At 47.2% G+C, this 19611-nt stretch overlaps 1 protein-coding gene across 3 annotated transcripts; it reads left to right on the top strand.

Moving 5' to 3' along the window:
* The first annotated feature begins 9 nt into the window (after positions 1–9).
* NCLN (nicalin) lies at positions 10–11975 on the top strand. Of its 3 annotated transcripts, XM_057377596.1 has the most exons (16): positions 10–243; positions 3031–3221; positions 3909–4053; positions 4657–4751; positions 4980–5060; positions 5225–5328; positions 5567–5655; positions 5788–5927; positions 6306–6484; positions 6705–6792; positions 6894–6932; positions 7054–7217; positions 7817–7870; positions 7962–8040; positions 9235–9333; positions 10601–11975. In XM_057377596.1, the coding sequence occupies exons 1-15, from the start codon at positions 63–65 to the stop codon at positions 9292–9294; spliced, it is 1689 nt and encodes a 562-aa protein (XP_057233579.1). In that variant the 5' UTR covers positions 10–62; the 3' UTR covers positions 9295–9333; positions 10601–11975. The 3 variants fall into 3 exon arrangements, with proteins under 3 accessions (XP_057233579.1, XP_057233580.1, XP_057233578.1); XM_057377597.1 differs by lacking the exon at positions 10601–11975 and having other exon boundaries at positions 7057–7217; positions 9235–9697; XM_057377595.1 differs by lacking the exon at positions 10601–11975 and having other exon boundaries at positions 9235–9697.
* Positions 11976–19611: the final 7636 nt, after the last annotated feature.

The following is a 19611-nucleotide window of genomic DNA, read 5'->3' as shown; positions in this document are numbered from 1 at the left end:
TCCCGCGCGGGGGGCGCGCCGTGCGTGCCGAGCAGGCCGCAGTGCGGGCCGGGGCCGCGGCGATGCTGGAGGAGGCGAGCGAGGTGCTGGAGTCGGTGCTCAAGGCTTCGTGCCTCCCGCTCAGCGTCCTGCTCTTCGTGCCCGCCGTGCTCCTGCTCCTGGGGCCGCCGCCCGCCGCCGAGGCGGCGCACGAGTTCACGGTGTACCGCATGCAGCAGTACGAGCTGGGCGGGCAGCCCTATGGTGAGGCGCGGCGCGGCCCGGCCGGGCTCGGTTCGACCGGCAGCGGTCCCGTCGGGGGTGGTGGGGCTGTGGAAAGAGAGCCCTGACCCCGGGGAGGAGCTCTGGGKAGGCCGTGGAGCCGCGGGCGGCCCKKGGAGSGTGGCCCGGCCTAGGGGAGGCSGCGGGTGGGCTCGGGGGGCTCKGGAGGCGGCAGCAGCCGGGCCCMRGCGCRGGGGARGCCGCAGGAGGAGGGCCCTGTCTGGCTGARTTTCACTGCCCAGGCTCAGCAGAGTGCTGGGAGCTCCATGGTGGTGACCTAGAGGAAGCCAAGGACCCCTGTCTGTGGGCTGAGGTCTCTGTGTTTCAGCTGCATCACTCCTGCATGCTGGAAAACTTGGTTGTGTGCTCGGTTTTGTCCTTTTGCCTTTGACTCTTTTATTGACAGGTTGATTGTTCTTTGCTCTTCATCCTCTTCATCCTCTTCATCCTCTTCATCCTCAGCAATGTGTGTTGCTCCAGTGTTCCATTTCAGATCCTGTCCTTCTGCTGGGTTACAATTGACCTTTACTTCCTCTGTTCTCTTATTTCCAGCCTGCTGATTGTGCAACACCTTTCTTTGGGTCAGGAACACACCCTGTTCTGCAAGTCCTTGAGGTGCTGTAACCCTCAGCCTCCTCCCCCATGTGCTCACAAATCCAGAATCAAGGGGTGTTTCTGGGCCTTTTGTAGGTGTTTTAGACCAGGCCAGGCCATGTGCTCTGTGTGTGAGTGACAGACATGAATTTCAGGGTTATATTAACAATAAACGGCCTCGTATTTAGTCTGTGAGACACCACCTCTCCATCTTTCAGATCGTAGTAGGTTCAAATATGTAAGTTATGAAATGCAGCTATGCCTGTGTACTCCTTAAATACTTCATGTTTCTGGTGGCTCTTAAATATCTGAAATTATTCCTGGGTTCTTCCACCACGGTTTCTCTGAATGTGTCCACTTTTTGAGGGCTCTGACAACCTCAGTAGCTCCAAGGCAGGCTCTTTCATGGGGGTAGGACTCTCTTTCCTCAGGTGGTGGGGACTGTGTGTTCACAGCCTTATCAGGGGTAGCAGGGGTGTGATTCTGCAGGCTTTGGTTGCCTGAGTGTCCCCTCTAGCCAAGTGCTCACTTTGGAGAATTTTGTGAACTCTTCAAAAGGCAGGTGTTATTTTTTTTTAAGATGCTTCCAATTAACTTTTTATGCTGTTCCTTTTCCTGGAGCCTTTTAGCTCGGTGGGTTGTGTGTTTCCTTTGTTCCTTCCTGCTCCCTTTGRGTAGCTGCTGTTCCTGTTCCTTGTGTGTTCTGAGATGTCCTTCAGATAAAAGTTGTATTTTACAGAGCAGTCTGAGTAGGAAGGGACCCAGAAGAATCAYTGAGTCCTCTCAAAGTGAATGASCCATAGGAGATCAAACCCACARTCTTGGCATTCTTAGCATYAYGCTCTGACTGAGSTGATTTATTGTTYCAGATTCTCATATTCTTTTTCAAAAGGACCAAATACCAACCGGTATTGGCTGCTCAGCCTCTTCTTGCAGAGTTTTTTGTCAGCATCACTCATAGAGCAATTTAAGAACAAGCTTGGACTTCCTCTAATGCTGATGGAGTTCCTTAATTTGTAAATGAGTATTAACATTTTAAATGTATTAACCAGCTCTCTGTAGAGAAACTGCAGAAAATCAACTCGTCAGAAAAACACTGTTGTGTCTGCTCTGCTTAGATGTCAGAGGGTGGTGCTGGGAGCAGAATTTTGCATCCACCTTGCTGTGTTTGCACATCATTCTTTCAGAAATGGTGGAGGGATTGTCCTCATTTTGAATTGTTTTTCTCTGATTGAAGTGGAGATGCTGTTAGTATTTGTTATTTAGTGTCAGAGCCCTGTGGGGAGAATTTACATTGTGCCCGTTTCTGGGTATGTTGCTCTCATTGATGCTGTGCTGGGGAAATGTAGATTTTTTTTTTGTTTAGGTGATTCTGTGACCTTTGATGAGACCAAACTAATGTTAGAGTTAAGTTTAGCCAGGTTTAAATCTAATTCTTAGCAGTGCTCCAGTTTGACAGAGGCTKGAGCACCTTGTCTGTCCCTGTGTGGGGACCCAGAGCTCTCCAGTGCAGGTTCCAGAGTTACAGAAGAAGAAATTGAATTACAAATTGTAAAATGGGTTTGACCCTCTCTGTTTGTCCAAGGTGTCCTTTTGGCTCTCCCTTGGAGAACGAAGGGGCGATTCTCTGGCAAGAATTGCTGTGCTCCCAGGGGATTGCATTTCCATGTGGGCATTTGATCTGCTGGAATTAAGAGCAGGAGAGGGTGAGCCCTTAGGAGCAGCCTGCTCATCTGGAACTCTCCCAGCTACTCTCCATTCCTTGTGGCTGAGTGAGAGCAGCCCTTGGGGTGACATGGGGCAGCCTGGTGTCCTTTCATCAGGCGGGTGCACACAGTTTCCATCCACAGCTTGATCCTGCAGCTGCAGGAGGCTCTGGAGAGGCCAGGCTGTCTCCAGGTTTGCTGCTGCCTGCAGGTATGATGTGCAGGTGAGCAGACAGGTAGGCTGTGTGCTTGTGTTGAGGAAGGTGAGGCTGTGTGGGATAAGGGGAGCCTGGCAGGAAATCTGCTCCTTCTCAGATGAGGGCAAAGACACAAACTCAGCTTTCTGCAGCTTCTGGCTGCTCTGCAGTCCATCAAACTGTCCACAAGGACTGTTCTGAGCAGGAAGGAGGCTGGAGCAGCGGGGATAGGATGAAATTCCTCACCAGCCCTGTTGTTTTCCTGCTGGCAGGCACCCGGAGCGCCGTGCTGAACACGGAGGCGCGCACCGTGGAAGCGGACGTGCTGAGCCGCCGCTGCGTCATGATGAGGCTGGTGGACTTCTCCTACGAGCAGTACCAGAAGGCTCTCCGCCAGTCAGCTGGGGCTGTGGTCATCATCTTGCCACGATCCATCTCTTCTGTSCCCCAGGATGTCGTACGGGTAAAAAGAAAAAAGTTTTTTTGTTCTTCTGTTGCCTTGAAAGGCCAGTTTTTAATAATGACACAGACACAGTTAAGGGGATAAAAAGGGTTTTACCTCAGTATTTTGGATCCCAGGTGCTTGATGGCAGAATGCACACCCGTGTATAGCACAGATAGTTTTATAGATTTCAGGAATTAGCATATCTATCTAGGATTCCCAAATAAGAAACTTAACAAATGCAGTAATGTCCCCCTATTCTAATGAGTCCCCCCCCAGATGAGGCCAGAGCCCAGTTTACACAAGATGTTCCAGAGAGAAGGCTTCACCCAAGGCTGGAGCCTCGGGTTTAAGATAGCACAGGGCACACTGACTCCTTCCTCAGGATGTTTGGTCTCTCTGCCCAGCAGAAYTCCTAAACTAAGCTGGAATATYARGCTTCAGGAATTACAAACATGTGGGCTAAGGGGTACAGGCGGATGCATAGAGGGTACAGAAAGCGTAAAAAGGAAAAGCAAAAATCATCAGGCATCACTTCCAACGGGAGTTGTGTTGGAGGAAAGCTTGGCTGCTGCAGGGCTGAAAGCTTCTGTTGTAATGCACAACAAATCGTATTCTAATTTTAAAACTTCTCTCTCTGCTTTGGTTGTGAATGTTTTCCTGCCGTGCTTAGCAGATGCTAAGTTTGTGTCTCACTTAAATCTTCAGCAATTCATGGAGATAGAGCCAGAAATGCTCGCTATGGAAACCATTGTGCCAGTCTACTTTGCAGTGGAGGATGAGGAGCTGCTGTCTATCTATGAACAAACACGGGCTGCTTCTGCATCACAGGGCTCTGCCTCAGCTGCAGAAGGTGAGTTTAACAAGGAGGAGAAAGGTTTGAGGAAGGCAGGCCTGGTCCCACCTCTGGGAGGAGTCTGCTGTGTCATGTGCATCATGAGCCAGTGTTCTGTCACCTTYGTGTTTATTCTGTCTTTGTCAAAGTGTTTAGAGATTCAGTGGAAGAAAAGSACAGCATAAGAAAACATTAGTTGACTATATTTGGAAATGCAGTTACATGAAGTTCCCAGCTTCACGCTGTTGCAAGTAAGGTAGAAATCAAAACTAGGTTAAAAACGTTGAAAATGTTAAGTGATGATGGTGTGTTCATAGAAGCTGAAGCTTTTTGTCTGACCACAACTCAGTTTGATGCTTTCATGGAAACTTGACTGTATTACTGACTTGCTGTTTACGATGAGCTTCAGTGCTTTTTGATCAGCTCAGAGTACTGGGATTTTAGGACAGAATGTAAAAGCATGATSACCAGGATTCCATGTCATTGTATAAACACCAGTGACAAGTGAGAGAGCTTAAATGGTTTAAAGCTGGTCTCTCCAAAGCTCAGTTAGCAGGGGAAATGAAGAGATGAAACTTTCCCAGGTGTACATTGTGAGATTTTTTTCTGTTTATGTTCTAGTTCTGCTGCACACAGCAACTGCCAATGGCTTCCAGATGGTGACCAGTGGGGCTCAAAGCAAAGCTATCAAYGACTGGCTCATCCCCAGTGTGGAGGTGAGTTGTACATGGATTCAAACTGGCAACATTGATAAGATTATGTGTTTTATTGTGACTTTATCAGACATTTGGGCTAACAGGTTAAGTCAGGGGAGTGTCAGATGAGTGTCTGAAGTCYTCACAACTGAGGCCATGGCTGACAKAGCAGGCAGGCAGAAGTCAGGCTGTGCTACCACAGGCACACAAAAGGTGATGGGGAGTAACACTGCTCTCTTTGCTCTGCAGGGAAGGCTGACAGGGCTGGGTGGAGAAGACCTGCCCACTGTTGTAATAGTTGCCCACTACGATTCCTTTGGAGTGGCTCCAGTGAGTATTCTTTCTTCCTACAGCTCTCTGTTCCTGTCTTTTTTTCTGTAAGTGTCTTTCCTTGGTCTAAAGGATGTGGGGCAGTTACAAACACCACAGTGCTGTGCTGTCTTGAAGCTGAGAATCAGTGTGGGTTTGTCACCTTGTGTCACTTCACCCTGCAGTGGCTGTCCCACGGGGCTGACTCCAATGGCAGTGGAATCTCAGTGCTGCTGGAAYTGGCCAGGCTGTTCTCTCGGCTCTACACCTACAGAAGGACCCATGCTGGGTGAGGAACTGCCCTGTTTGGGGTTTAATGTGTGTGCAGCTGACAAGTGAGGGAATGATGTGGGAAATAGATTCCATCCTCTGAGTATGTGGCATGGGGGAGGTGTTTGTTAATGGACAGTTTGCCTCGGATGTCAGGTACAAATGGTTGTGATTTCACCACACCTGCAAGGCTGAGGAAAGGAATTCTTGGAGTGCAGCATTCTAACCAGTCCTTCTCTGGCTTCTTTGATGGYCAGGTATAACCTGCTGTTCTTTGCATCTGGAGGGGGCAAGTTTAATTATCAAGGAACGAAGCGGTGGCTGGAGGACAATTTGGACCACACTGGTGAGTAAGGGGCTGGTTGTGTTCAATCTATAATTAATTTTCAGCTCTCCTTGTGTGAGCTGTGCTTTTTTTTTGGGAATGGAAATCCCAGCATAAGGCACAGCAATGAAGGTTTGGATTTTTCTGTTCCAGATTCCAGCCTRCTGCAGGACAATGTAGCGTTTGTTCTCTGCCTCGACACTCTGGGCAGAGGCAATAGCCTTCATCTTCAYGTCTCAAAGCCTCCCAAGGAGGGAACCTTGCAGCATGCGTTTCTGAGAGAGCTGGAGATGGTAAGGAAAAGCATTTTAGGCACATGGGGAACACGGGACTTAATATGGGGAGCTGCAGATCTCCGTGAGAGGAAGGAAGATGTGAAGAAAGGCTGTGCTATTGAAATATTTCAGATAYTGTTTAGGATCGCTTGATTTGAAGTACAGACAATTCCTCATGCCACAGTCCCAGGTGAAGCAGACTAGATCTGCAAATGCTGCCCTGGAGTGACATGAAAACAGCTCTTTTTGACATGAAACCAATTTATAAWGTCAATAACTGCACCTTACTATGTGGAATACAAAAAAATAAAAACAAGTGGGTGTAGGCAGACAGGGCAGTGCAGGATGGGACTATGCAGTGGACAACACCCCTAAATGGCTGGCCCTTTTCCTCAGGTTGTTGCCAACCAGTTCCCAGAGGTGAAGTTTTCCATGGTGCACAAGAAGATCAACCTGGCTGAGGACATGCTGGCGTGGGAGCACGAGCGGTTCGCGATCCGGCGTTTGCCGGCGTTCACCATCTCCCACCTGGAGAGCCACCGGGACAGCCTGCGCAACAGCATCATGGATAGGAGGTGAGGGACCCTGGCTGAGGCAGGCTGGCCTTTAAATCCAGCCCAGAAACCCAAACTGGCCTCACAASTGCTTGTGTTGTGCTGATGGTCAGGGCACAGGTGACAGAAACACTGGGAGTTGGGCTCTGGATTCAGGCTCGTGTTTGAGACAGTGAAAAAGGGTTTTTTCTAGAGGAAGCTGATACCACTGGCAAGTCTTTAATCCCCTCTTTTGTTTTAGGGCACGAATAGACACTAAAGCACTGACCAGGAATACTCAGATCATTGCTGAGGCTTTGACAAGGGTCATCTACAATCTAACAGAAAAGGTAAGAGGTGCCCACCATGCAGTGCTGGCCAGACTTGTCCTGCCCAACCAAGCTCACCAATAACCTGGTTTGGTTTTTTTTTTCTTTATTTTCTCTTGCAGGGAGCACCTGCAGATATGCAGATCTTCACAGATCAGATGGTGAGCACAATGCATCATTTTTGTAACTTGTGGGGAGAAGGACTCTATAGAGTCTGGGAGAGAGCTGTGGTCTCAGCATGTGTGTGGTTGACTCCCTTTTTCTGATGTTTTTTTTCTGCAGCAGATCCAGCAGGAGCAACTGGAGTCAGTGATGGACTGGTTGAGCAGTCAGCCCAGGGCTGCCCAGCTGATTGATAAAGACAGCACCTTCCTCAACACCTTAGAATATTACATGGGACGCTACCTGAAGGATGTCAAGCAGCATCATGTGAAGGCAGACAAACGGTAAGAAAAGAWGTGAAAGAGCCAGCCAGGCCATGCAAACTGGCTTCCCCCTCTGCAGAATTTTGTCTCTGAGCTACAGCTTCCCTGGTTTCTTGGCATACAGCTGGAAAGCATTGCTCTTTTCTGCTCTCCTGTCAGTTTTGGTTCATGCTGTGTTCTCCTAGAGGAAKCTCTTTACCATTTCTCACAGCACAAACAAGGCCCAGCAGCTCCCTCTGTCTGAAGAGCTTGTTTTTAATGTTCATGTTCTGCTGTTCCCACTCAGAGAGCAGGAGAAGACCTGATAATTGCAAAARTGCAGCTTCCATCCTGTCCAACCTGCTTGGGCTGAAGCTTTTTAGCGAACACAGGGAGGAATCTTTCATGTTCAGCCTTTTTRGAGACAGATGAACAACAGCATGAGTTCTGAATTGTGTCCTTAGGCTTTTGATTGTAGGGAAAGAAAGTCCTGATTACTAAAATCAGCTCAAAACCAGTATGGGAGGTGGTCATGCTTCCCTGTCTGTGGTTGGGTGAACTCCTTGGGARCAGCTCTGGGCTGTCCTTACTGCAGGGTCAAGAAGTACAGTAGAACCTGAAAATTTTCTTTGTTTGCACAGGGACCCAGAGTTTGTTTTCTACGACCAGCTGAAGCAGGTGATGAATGCATACAGGTATGAAATTCCCCTGGGCATGCTGAGCTGTTGGCTCACCCCCTGGCAGGACCTGCTGTAGCAATTTCATGTGTTCTTTTCCTTATTTCAGGGTCAAGCCAGCAATCTTTGATCTGCTCCTCGCTGTCTGTATTGCAGCCTACCTTGGCGTTGCCTATGTTGCAGTGCAGGTGAGTGACACAGATATATTATTTTCCTTCTAGAGCAAGTTAGCTACAATAATTCACACATTCCCTGCACTAAAGCTGGAGCAATAATGCCAGTTGGCTGTGCTGCAGGCAGCTTCTTGGCATTTTAGTGCAAAATTGGTTTTTAGAGCTGTTTCTTGTAGTCAAGGGCATGCATTACTCACTTGCTTCAAACTGAAACTTTACAACAAATTTTAGTTACCTTGGTAATTCAAAGATATGTAGCTAGTAGTGTTGGGAAATATCGGATGTGGCTTAGAAATGCATCTTCAGAGCTTTGGGGTTTTTTTTTCAATGAAACCATAAATACATCTTGTGTCCATATTTCTGAAAATTTGATACTCCATGCCTTGGCCAGCYAGATTAAATGTAATGTTTTTGTGGAAGTGTTAACCAAGCCCCTGTGAACAAGTCTTCTGTTCCTGCCCGGGTTCAGGAAGAACATGAATAAAAGGGAAGCTTTTTAGGTCACACTCARTTTTGATCACTTCGTGTTATTTCTGTCTATTGTTTGTTTGGGGAAGCCACAGGCATTTTAAAATTCAGTGTAACAATATAAACAGGAGGGAAAACATACACTTTGATTTCTGTTAGCAGTCTTCATGACTTCTGTTATTTGAATTTGAAATTATTTGAAGCCTAGATCTTGTTACATCTGTCAGAAGATCAAATCAAAATACAATCAATCAAAGCAAAATCAAAAGAGGAATTAAGTGAATTTCTAAGTCACTGGGGAAATGGTGAAAGAGAAGATCCAGTTAAAGGATTGTGAATTACTGGGAATCTCTGTGTTTTTGCCTGGTTCATTTTTACCTTCCTGAAACTGCTGGCAGCAGTGTTTCTATAGAGACCAGGAACCTGCATGTGTTGAAATCTGCAGCTTTCTCCTCCCCTTCAGAAGGAACAGAATTGCATCCAAAAAAAAATATATTTAACACATCTTCACAATGGGGTGATGCAGATCTGCACAAACACTTCTGTAAGCCATCATTTTTTGTTTAACTTGGCTTCATTGTCATAATTCCTCCTCATCCATCAAGTCCCACTCCATCTTCAGGACGAGTGGTGGATTCTAACAAGGCATTGCATTTGCACACTGGTATTGTTTTAAGCCTTCTGCTCAGTTTTCTGTCTGTTCAGAACTGTCATGGTTACTTTTTTTCCTTCTGTTTCCAGCACTTTGGTCTCCTTTACAAGATGATACAGAGATTATCCCTTAAAACCAAGCAGCAGTGAAGCACCAAGTCACCCCCACCCAGCAGCACTGAGCCATCGGTGAGCCCATCAGGAACCTTCTGCCTTCCACTGAACCCTGCTATTYCTGTCCCTTTGTCTCCTCTTTGCTACTGTACAGAGGGGAGGAAGGCATAAAGAAAATGAAATTTTAACTCTTGTGCACATTTGAAGTGCTTTTCTTCACCTTCTTCCCCTGAATTGCACCATGTCTGTTTTTTTCCTTTGCATTTTGGTGAGGGAGAGGCTCAGAGATCTCTTCCTRCACTCTGATTCTGAGCAGCTTCTCTGAGTATAAAACAAAATCCAGCACCTTCATGGACACATCACACAGCCAACCTGGAAACTGGAACTACAGCSCAGCAAACAAGGACTTGGAGCAGTTGTTCAAAAGAAAAAACAAAAAGAGCACAAGCAAATTAAAGAGAATGCAATTAGCATGTTTCCTTAARTTCACTGCCTGGCTTTAGGGAGTTGTGCTGAGCAAGCAGTGTCTGCAGCAAGCACCTTCTTGCATTTTGTTCAAACTCTCACCCCCTTTTAGGAGGTGCATTGTGAATGATCTTGACTGTAACTGCCAGGGTGAGGAAAGATTGTTAAGATGAGTTTCTGGCATGAGAAAAGAATGTTAAGATGGGTTTCTGGCATGAGAAAAGATTGTTAAAGATGGGTTTCTGGCATGAGGGTTCTTGCCAGGGACAGGTTCTCTCCTGTCTCTGTTGCAGGATGCATTTTGCTGTGTATTTGATTTCTCTGGAGGTTTATGGTCCTTGAACAGTTCACAGCTGCCACCACTGTGCTGAACTCTTGCTTCATTTTTTGAGGGTTGTTCTGTGGTCCCAGCTGCTGCAGGATCATGTTCTGTGCTGCTCCAGGTACTTACATAAGCTGGTTCCATTAATAACAAGAGCAGCTCAGATCTGGAAATTTATGGAGGTACTGCAAGCCCTAGGCTAGTTGTAGTTCTARAAGATAACCCTGAATTATCCTGGAACCCAGCAAGTTTTGAGTCCTTTCTGTAATCTTCTACATGAGGTCTCTTCACAAGCCACAGTGACATTTTTTCTTTAATTTAAGCCACTATTTATAATTAAGGTAGCAAATCTTACAGAGGCTGAAAAGATATTTTTGAATTGAGGTGGACCCTTTTTTTTTGTATGCAAGGAAAATTCCAGAAGCACTGATTTCCATCCTCTTTCATTTGTTTTACCATGGTTTCCTCCATGGAGTATCTTTACCCCACCATGTGTCCTTTCTGCTACTTTAAATGTGTAGCAACTTGTTCTTTAAAGGGTCTTGTCTTTTCCAGGAAAACATGCTGGTGTCATCGGCTCACTGTGGTGTCAGCAGGTGGCACAGTGCCAAGCACTCCAGAAATACCAGCCACACAGGGAAAAACCTGCCTTTTCTGCTCTTTTGAGTGCTCATTTGAAATATGTCTCTCTGCATGCGTGAAGTGCTCATGACACTCCTCTGCCAAATGAATTTGTGGCTTCAGAAGTTGCTGGAGTGGCTGGAAGACAAGCTTTGATTGTTTTCCACTGGTTTTTGTGCTCTGCTGTGCATTTATTATGGGAAGGTTCATGCTCTGGGCTGGGTAGGTTCAGAACGTTCATGGTGCAGTCTCTTTCTGAAAAACTCTGTAGCCTCTGAATATCTGGGAGTAGTTTGAGTGCTCCAGCTGCCTCCAACACTCAGGAAGGTGTTGTTCCCTCCAATCCACCAGATTACCASTCTTAACAATCAACTCCGTTACTTTGCTGAGAAAAATAGAAAAMAAAWTATTAACAATCCTGCTGCAGTTTGAGTTGGTGTGTGTAGAATTTGCCAGAACAGAACAGATCTGGAGTTTGTTCCTTGCAGTGGCAACTGTCAGCTTTCAGTCTTCCAGATGAGAAGCTYAAAGTTCAGAATCAAAAACTTCACCCAGCCTGGGTGCAGAGGCTGTAGCACAAARAAAACTGCAAGCTGTGAACACTACTGATGCAGTGCCAGAAGCCAGTGGAAACAACCTAAAAGAAAGRGGGATAAGGTTAATGAGGAGAGTTCATGAACCTGAAGGCCAGTTGGGATGGTACATTGCTCTCTCTCACACAAGATTAGTTTGTCCTGTAATCCTTTTGTGTATMTCTCCCTGGCTGCCATAAAAAAGTAGTTTTTCCTACAGATTAAGAGTTTTTGCTTTTGATCAAAGTGCATGTGCACTGAAACATCTGTGCTCAAATCTGAGATAGTCAAATCCCAACTTCCTCACGGCTGGAGCAGAGTGCCCATCCTGGGATTGAATTTAATTCCCACATTACTGTTCCCACACTGTTGTTTCCTTGGTAAGTTAACAGAGAAGYTTGCAAAGAGACCCTGGAGCTGATCTGCACTCCCCCAAAACTGATCAATTCAGTCACCAACACAAAGGCAGAAATCCAACAGGTGTTGTGATAAAATAAAAGTTCTCCACTACATTACAGAAGAGCACTGTGTAGCTGATTCTTGTTGCCCTTTTTTTTTTTACCTGTCCTCTTTTTTTGAGGAGTTTGCCTGGCCTGTCAGGAAGAGCGTGGAAAGCATTATAACCACACATCCACAAGTGGCTAGCAGTTGATGTTTTTAGCCAGAAAATAATTTTCTTTGCTATTTGTCTGACTTCATCTGTTGTCCTGGTCCTGTCAAGAGTCTGCAACTCACAAAAAGAAAAAAAAAAAAAAAAAGGGATTTCCAGCAGGGTTTAACTGGAGCTGTTAATTCCTTCTGTCCACTTCTACCTGCATGGGCATTAGTGGGGATTGGATGGGAGTAGTTTGGATTATTGTAGTTTCTCTCCCAAATAAGACGGGTTGGTTTATTATAAAGAGAGGAAAAAATGCTGTGCAATACGAACTCCATTCTTCTACTCAGTGCAGAGATGATCCTGAAGCCAAAATGGAATTAGGTATCCCACTGTCTGTGGCTGAAAGCCACCACAACCTATTTAAACATTCTAAGCCACAGCTATACCCAAAATTGCTATGGGGCTTGGTTTTGAGGGTGTTTTGTTTGTTTTAAATCTCGTGCTTTTAYACTGTTTGTGGCCCAAACTCAAATCCCTGGCTGCTCCTGCACGCTGTGTTTAAGCTGGGTTTGACATTTCAGAGGTTTTGCATTTCATTTGGTCTCGACTCACCAATCTGAAATGCTGGGGCTGGTCCTGGAAGTCTCAGAAAATTTGGCCTCTCATTACTTGAGTGTGGACTCCTGCTTGCTCACTTTGATCTGTTTAGTTTCCATTTGTAGTTACTGCATAGCAACTTCAAGATTATAATCTGGAATATTTGCAGCTCAGGAAAAAGATTTGATTTATCTAGCAATGTTAACTCAATTATTTATCTCCTGTGTGCCCTGAAGAACAAATGTATATTGAGGTGAATATTTAAAAGCTAATAGAAAATTCARTGCAGTCGATTTACATATTTTAGGATTATAAATGTAATAATATTTAAGTATTTTAACTTTTTTTTATTTGTTTGTCCCTTTTTCCCTCAGAAAAATAAACCAAGTGAATAGGTTTGATGGATAKATTTSTCAGAGAACTATTTACTCAAAAAARTCGAATCTCCTTGCATTATTTGGAGGAATAGACCCCTCTATAAAAAGGGAGAAAATCCATGTATTTAAAAGCTTCATCCTTTCTGTATAGTCAAAAGTAAAATAATGTGACAGAAAATATTTACACACTCCAAGCATGATTCCAGCACCTTGAGGTGAGCAAATTCCTGTTTATCCAAAAGGTTTGTGCTCCTGTGAAATAATTAAAGTTTCTATGCAAAACAGCTTTGATACTGTGAAAAACTGGTTACCTCAGCAGCCAACACCGTGTGTTCGTGGAGATTGTTGTGCCTCTGTCCTTACCCAATGCCTGTTTGAACACTAAACTATTTATTCCAATTATAATCATTGCAGAGAGATCTGTTCCCTGAGCATGAGTTTGTCCAAGTGTGGTCAGAGGTGTGGAGTGACAGAGTGACCTGAATGTGACAGAGCGGGAGAGCTGGACCTAAATTCAAACTGATGCTGAGTGTCCGAGGGGTTCTGTTTGTTAAGACCCTTCAAGAACGAGCTGTCCCCGTGTCCCAGTCCCGTGTAGGGCCGGGCGGTGACAYTGGGCRGTGAYAYKGGGCRGTGACACGGGGCGGTGACACTGGGCAGTGACACGGGGCGGTGACACTGGGCGGTGACATGGGGCGGTGACACTGGGCAGTGACACTGGACGGTGACACTGGGCAGTGACACTGGACGGTGACACTGGGCAGTGACACTGGACGGTGACACTGGGCAGTGACACGGGGTGGTGACACTGGGCAGTGATATGCGGCGGTGACACTGGGCAGTGACACGGGGTGGTGACACGGGGCGGTGACACTGGGCAGTGACATGGGGCAGTGACACAGGGCGGTGACACTGGACAGTGACACGGGGTGGTGACACTGGACAGTGACACGGGGTGGTGACACTGGACAGTGACACTGGGCAGTGACACGGGGCGGTGACACTGGGCAGTGACACGGGGCGGTGACACTGGGCAGTGACACGGGGCGGTGACACCAGGCAGTGACATGGGGCAGTGACACTGGACAGTGACACAGGGCGGTGACACGGGGCAGCCCCGCCCGCTGCCCGCAGGTCCCGGGAGCATCCTCCGGTGCCATCCCCGGCCCGGCTCAGCCGCTGCCCTGCCCTGGGGAGCGCTCCCAGCCCGGTGCAGCGCCGGGGCACGGCCAGAACAGCCCCGGGATGCGGGACGGGGCCAGCGGGGCTCGGTATCCCCGTTCCATCCGTTCCGGGGCTCCGCTTCCTTCTCCGCTTCCCTCCCGGCAGCGGGGACACGTGGCTGCCTGTCCGTGAGGCTGGTGTTGGGGATGCGAGGTTTCAGGAGGATGCCAAGGTGCCAGGAGGATGCCAAGGTGCCAGGAGGATTCCGAGGTTCCAGGAGGATTCTGAGGTTCCAGGAAGATTCTGAGGTTCCAGGAAGATTCCGAGGTTCCAGGAAGATTCTGAGGTTCCAGGAAAATTCCGAGGTTCCAGGAGGATGCCAAGGTACCAGGAAGATGCCAAGGTACCAGGAGGATGCTGAGGTACCAGGAGGATTCCGAGGTTCCAGGAAGATTCCGAGGTGCCAGAAGGATGCCAAGATGCCAGGAGGATGCCAAGGTACCAGGAGGATTCCGAGGTATCAGGAGGATTCCAAGGTTTCAGGAGGATTCCGAGGTTTCAGGAGGATGCCAAGGTACCAGGAGGGTGCCGAGGTCCCGGCTCTTCCGACCAGGCTGTTCCAAGTGGTGATGTGTCTTTCTAGAAAAGAAACATCTTCTAAGGCAAGGAAAAGGCTGAAAACGAAGGCCAACGTTTGGAAGGTGACAGAAAAGCCCCTGGAACAAGGCAGTGAAGAGGAGGTGTTCCCTTTTGGCAGGGACTGTGGGACTCATGAAAGGGAATTTGAGCTTTTATTCTCAGATGGTGCTTCTGTGGTAGAATTGAGTAGTTCTTGACAGGGATGCTGAARTGCTATTACTGACCTCCATTTGGTTGACCATCTCTGAGGAAGATGATTGCATTCCTCGTGTTGGCATCCTCTGTGCTTCCTCCATATGCCATTCTGGAGTTTTTTTTCTGAGTGAATGTATTATTCCACTTTAGCACTTGGTCTGCCTGTAGAGGTTGAATATTATTTTTATATATATTAATATATATATTAAAATATATATCATTAATATAGAATGCACAACACAGGTATTTGCATTATAAAAAGGAGAGGCAGACAAACAACTCTTTGTTTCAGRCACCCTTCTCTGTAGGTCACTGTTGGATTTCCCTTTTAGAAGGAGAATGCTCTGTGGTAGTTTTTTTTTTCTCATGGTATGTTCCCAAATACTCCTGCTCTACAGAAGCAGTCAGGCAGCAGCCTACTCCAGGTCATGGGAAGGGCACACTAGAATATGAATCATTCAAAGGAACTGGTAATTAGGAGGCCTGTTAAATAGAGGGGAAGTCAAAGAATATCCCTTTCCCCGTGGCAAAGAAAAATGACAAACCACGGAAAGACTGGAGAGAGGATATTTTATCCTCGAGCTCTAAATGGATCCCACTCTGCAATCAGCTGCAGCAAGCACAGCCTTCCTCAGCAAGGCTTTTCCAGACCTTACAACAGCTTGCGTCTTCCATCTATTTTTGGTTTTTCTCTTGCCCTGGTTTCCATAGTATCTGAATGCTTCATGCTCTTAAATATATCTGACACTTACAGCACCTTGGTGAAGTAGGAGGTACAAAGGCCCTTGCTCTTTGGAGCTGCTGGAGCCAGAACAGCCYGGGGATGTGTGGAAGATGTGGGGTGGAGTCCTGAATGGAAAAATGTGCTTTTCTCGAGGCTGCATTTGTCACTGCTGGATTAGCCCTTCACAAGGGATAGCAGGAGAAAAGAAATCTTCATGAAAACTTCTGAGAAGTGTTTGAAGGGCTCAGTGGTGTAGCTGCTGGGAGCAGGGGTGGAGATGAGTTAATCTGATGATTGGCACATTCTCCTCTGATCCTCTCAGGTGCCACATTTCTTTCTCTCAAGTAAATGAGAAGATGAGGACAACTAAATTGTGTCCTCAAGCCAGGTTGCTCATGCCGTGGGCTTATTCCTGTGGAATATTTCAAATGTAATATCTTAATATACAATAATGGGAAGTATTGGGAAGATAGAAAATTTACCAAAAAGAAAGAGATGAATGAGAAGCAGATGTAGGGATGACCCAGAGATGCTAGGAATGCTCAGTCCTTTTATTTTTAAGGGGTACCCAGACGAAAGCACGTGACCAAAACAACCATCTTTGTGCTCCTGGAGTGSTTGGGGAGCAAAGGGAGAAGTCAGATCAAAACAGCAGAGCTTAATATCCTTGCTGATTAAAAYGAGATCCAAACTGAACTCAATCAGCTCAACTGAATATTGGATGGTTATAGAGATGAGGATTTGCCACACATTATTTGGGAAAAGATGGCCATGTCCCATTGTTTCCTGACCAGTTTGCTTTCAAGCATTGGAAGAAGCAGTTTGCAAACAACCCAAACTTCTTCCACAAGGTGGTGTGGTTTTGTTTGTTTCATTTGGTATTTTTGTTTTGGTTTTGTTTTTTTTTTCTTTTTAAACCAATCCTCAAAGAACTGCTGCTCTTGATCAGAAAGATAGGGGGAATGTGAGATAGTTGCTTCCAATTTACCCACTGTGACAACTTGGGTCAAAAARTCCAYAAGCCTTAAAATTTAGTTTATGTTTGGTTTCTCGAAATGTTAAAATCCCTTACCTCTAAATTGGATGGTAAAACAGATATTCAGTGAAAGCTRAACAGCAAGGTCTTGGTAGACAAGAGAGGATAAAGGCTTATKGCAAGTTATATCCTTTCACACAGGATATTTTTCTCTTAGGCTGGCAGTCTGGCTGCAGAATCTTTTGCTTCCGACCAGAAGCAATCACATTACAGGAATAACTTTTATCTTCCTGAGATACTGTCTTATTGCCTGGATATTTTCTGCCAGGACTGTCTTAACTAGYCCTTTGGCTCTTCTGCTTGGGGATCAAATAGGTAAGGGAAGGCAGACTGTCTTAAGAATCCTTTTTTTTTTTTTCTCCCTCTTTTTTTTCTGGGCTGTGGTGAGGATTTTCTGCCTTAAATGGTGTCTCCTAGGTGATGTGGAGATTCAGAGCTCCAGCTTGTATTTTCTCCATTGCTCAGTGCCTTTAGGAGCTGGAAGGACTGGGCAGACACTCCTRATGCAAAATGTACCTTGCTGTTCCTTGCCCTTTGTTTGGGCCCTTCTCAGATCTGAAGATGTCGTCACCTTTTATCTTACCCCTGTCTAAATACAAATCCKTATATGCCACAAGAAACCAGGGAAGCCTAGATGTGTGTAAAGAAAACACTTCAGGTGTTTTTCACTAGCAAATGTCTCTCGGTGGAGAGAAATTTTTTTGGCATACAATGTGCTTTTCTTCTAACAATTCTTTTTTGAAGCAGCATCTCAGGTTTGGGCAGAATCTGTTCCTGTGCTCTTTCTAGCACTCTTGTGTAGATTCCTCCCTGGCAGATGCAACATGTTTCTTCTTCCTCTGCACAGGTGACCTGTGGTTTCCCTTTTTCTCTGTCTTGGTGCTGTGACTGCCTTTTATCTTCCCCTTAATCCTGTTACTCTGGTATATAATTCTCTGTCTGGCTCTGTAAACTCCAGGTGCTGATTGACAGCTGCACTGCTTTTCATTTACCAGCAGAATTTTCATGTCTGTTGTTCTTTGCTGCAGTCAGGGTGATTATAATATGTCCATTCACAGACTCCAAAAGACACTGGATTTATCTTTCCTTCTAAATAGACATTTTCTACCCGAGGCACTGGGTCCCTTGAGCTGTAACATAAGCCTAGAGCAGCTTTTGCTGCAACACCTGATGTGAAAAAGCAGGCTAGGCATGGAAAGGTGCTYCAAAAATTTACTTGCTTAGGTGTGTTCTGTCCAAGGTGAGGWTTGCTGCTGTGGCAATAAAGATTCCTCGTTTTAAATACTGMYTTATCTGTTTGCAGCTGTTRGAAATGAGAACAGTTTGATTTACCWTAGRCTTCCCAGCTGATGCATCCRTGGCTTCCAAATAGATGGCAGAACCCTGAGAGTCTCTGCTAGATATGTAAACAAAAAGCTTGACCAGTGTGAGGAGATCCTGGGTGGGTTTTAGGGTGAATTTTAGGGGTGATAACACCTTCAAACATAAGACAGCTCTCCAGCCTCGAGACATTTTGCAGCATCCCTGGGTTCAGAGCGGGCTGCAGAAAGCTGCAGGCCTTTGTGAATCCATTTCCATGAAAAGCCTGGATGCAAATYCCAGGCTCTTGCATCTGCTGACCCTCAGTAAGTGTTCTGGCACCTCCACTCACAGCTGGACACAAAACCAGTGCTGCAGAAAGCAGAGTACAGAGCTGTAGCTCTGCTGAGCACGAAAGCAAAGAGGAATCCCCAGCATCTCTGGCTCTGCAGGGGCCTCTCTCATTCTTGCCATGATTTTGGCCTGGGAGCCAGGTGGTATTCTCCATTCTTGCTTCTGCTCTGTAGGATTGGGATCCCTCTTTTTCCTAACCTTTTCTGCACAGCTGGAAACGTGCTACACGTGTCCCCTGGAGCAGGAACCTATGTAAAACGATGCCTGAGAGATSTGGGTAGGGTTTGAGGCTCTGGGCAGCGAGCTGGCGTGTGGGGCACTGTGGGGACAGGGTAGGAGGAAGGATGGGAGCAGGGAGGAGAATGCTGAATGGGGCTGCAGTGGGAGCACAGAACTGTGGCTGTCCTGGCTGTGCGTGTGGAAGAGCAGGGTCACCTCTCCACTCTCTGCTGCCCTTCCTCCGCAGGATCCAGGGCAGCAGCAAAGGGGGGTGGCAGGAAGCTCTCAGCAGAGACTACTCGAGGGGAAGCGAGGCCAGGCTGTGCCTGCACCACAGCCCTTTTCACAGCCCTTTTCACAGCCACAGGCCTGGCATGCTCAGTGGAGCCGAGCACCTGACTCTGCCACAGCTCTCTCTGCAAACAACCCAGCCAACACCCCCCTCCTTCCTTCCCTGCCTCCCTCCCTCCCTCCTCCCAGCACGAGGGCGCAGGAGTGTATTCATCTTCAGGGACACTGGGGCAGCATGACAGGCTGAAATGTGTGCTGTGACGACAAAAAGCCGTGCAGGCTGCAGAGGGAATGCTCCGTAGGAGCTGCAGGCAGCGTGTGGCTGTGGGCGGCGGAGCGGGGCTGGGTTGGGTTGGGTTGGGCTGCATCCCTGCAGCACCGCTGCTCCCCATGGAGCTCCATCGGCGTGACAGAGGTGGGGCACAGAGGTGACACAGCCACCTGGGCCGTGCTGCTTGCAGCGSTGACATCCCCTCAGTGCTTCACAGCATCTGCCAGAGCTGGGGATTCCAGGGGGAGAGCAATCCAGAGCCTCAAACCCTCCCCAGATCTCTCAGGMATCACGGGGGAGGGAGAGCTGATCCCGGTACCAACAATGGCTGCTTCGACATGGACACACAAACCGGCTCCTGGCCATCTGGTGTCACACAGTCCAGCCTGGGGATAACTCCACCGAGCCCCAGTGAGGAGGGAGCTGCGCTGCTCGGAGAAATAAGGGGGACTTTATATAGAAAAGCGGGGACAGAGAGGGGGTTGTAGGCCTGGGGCCATGTATGGCTTCCCCTCAGCTAAGCCCTGATGCTCGTGGCTGCGCTCGCCGCTGGGTCACGGCTGCGTTACAAAATTTCCTGCTTTAAATAAATCTCTTCGCCTCCACACC

Source organism: Malurus melanocephalus, unplaced genomic scaffold (assembly GCF_030028575.1).
Source record: "Malurus melanocephalus ecotype Western Australia unplaced genomic scaffold, MMel_1.1 scaffold_318, whole genome shotgun sequence".
Lineage (NCBI taxonomy): Eukaryota > Metazoa > Chordata > Aves > Passeriformes > Maluridae > Malurus > Malurus melanocephalus.
Note: the sequence above shows the minus strand (reverse complement) of the source record. Positions and strands in the feature narration are given on the sequence as shown.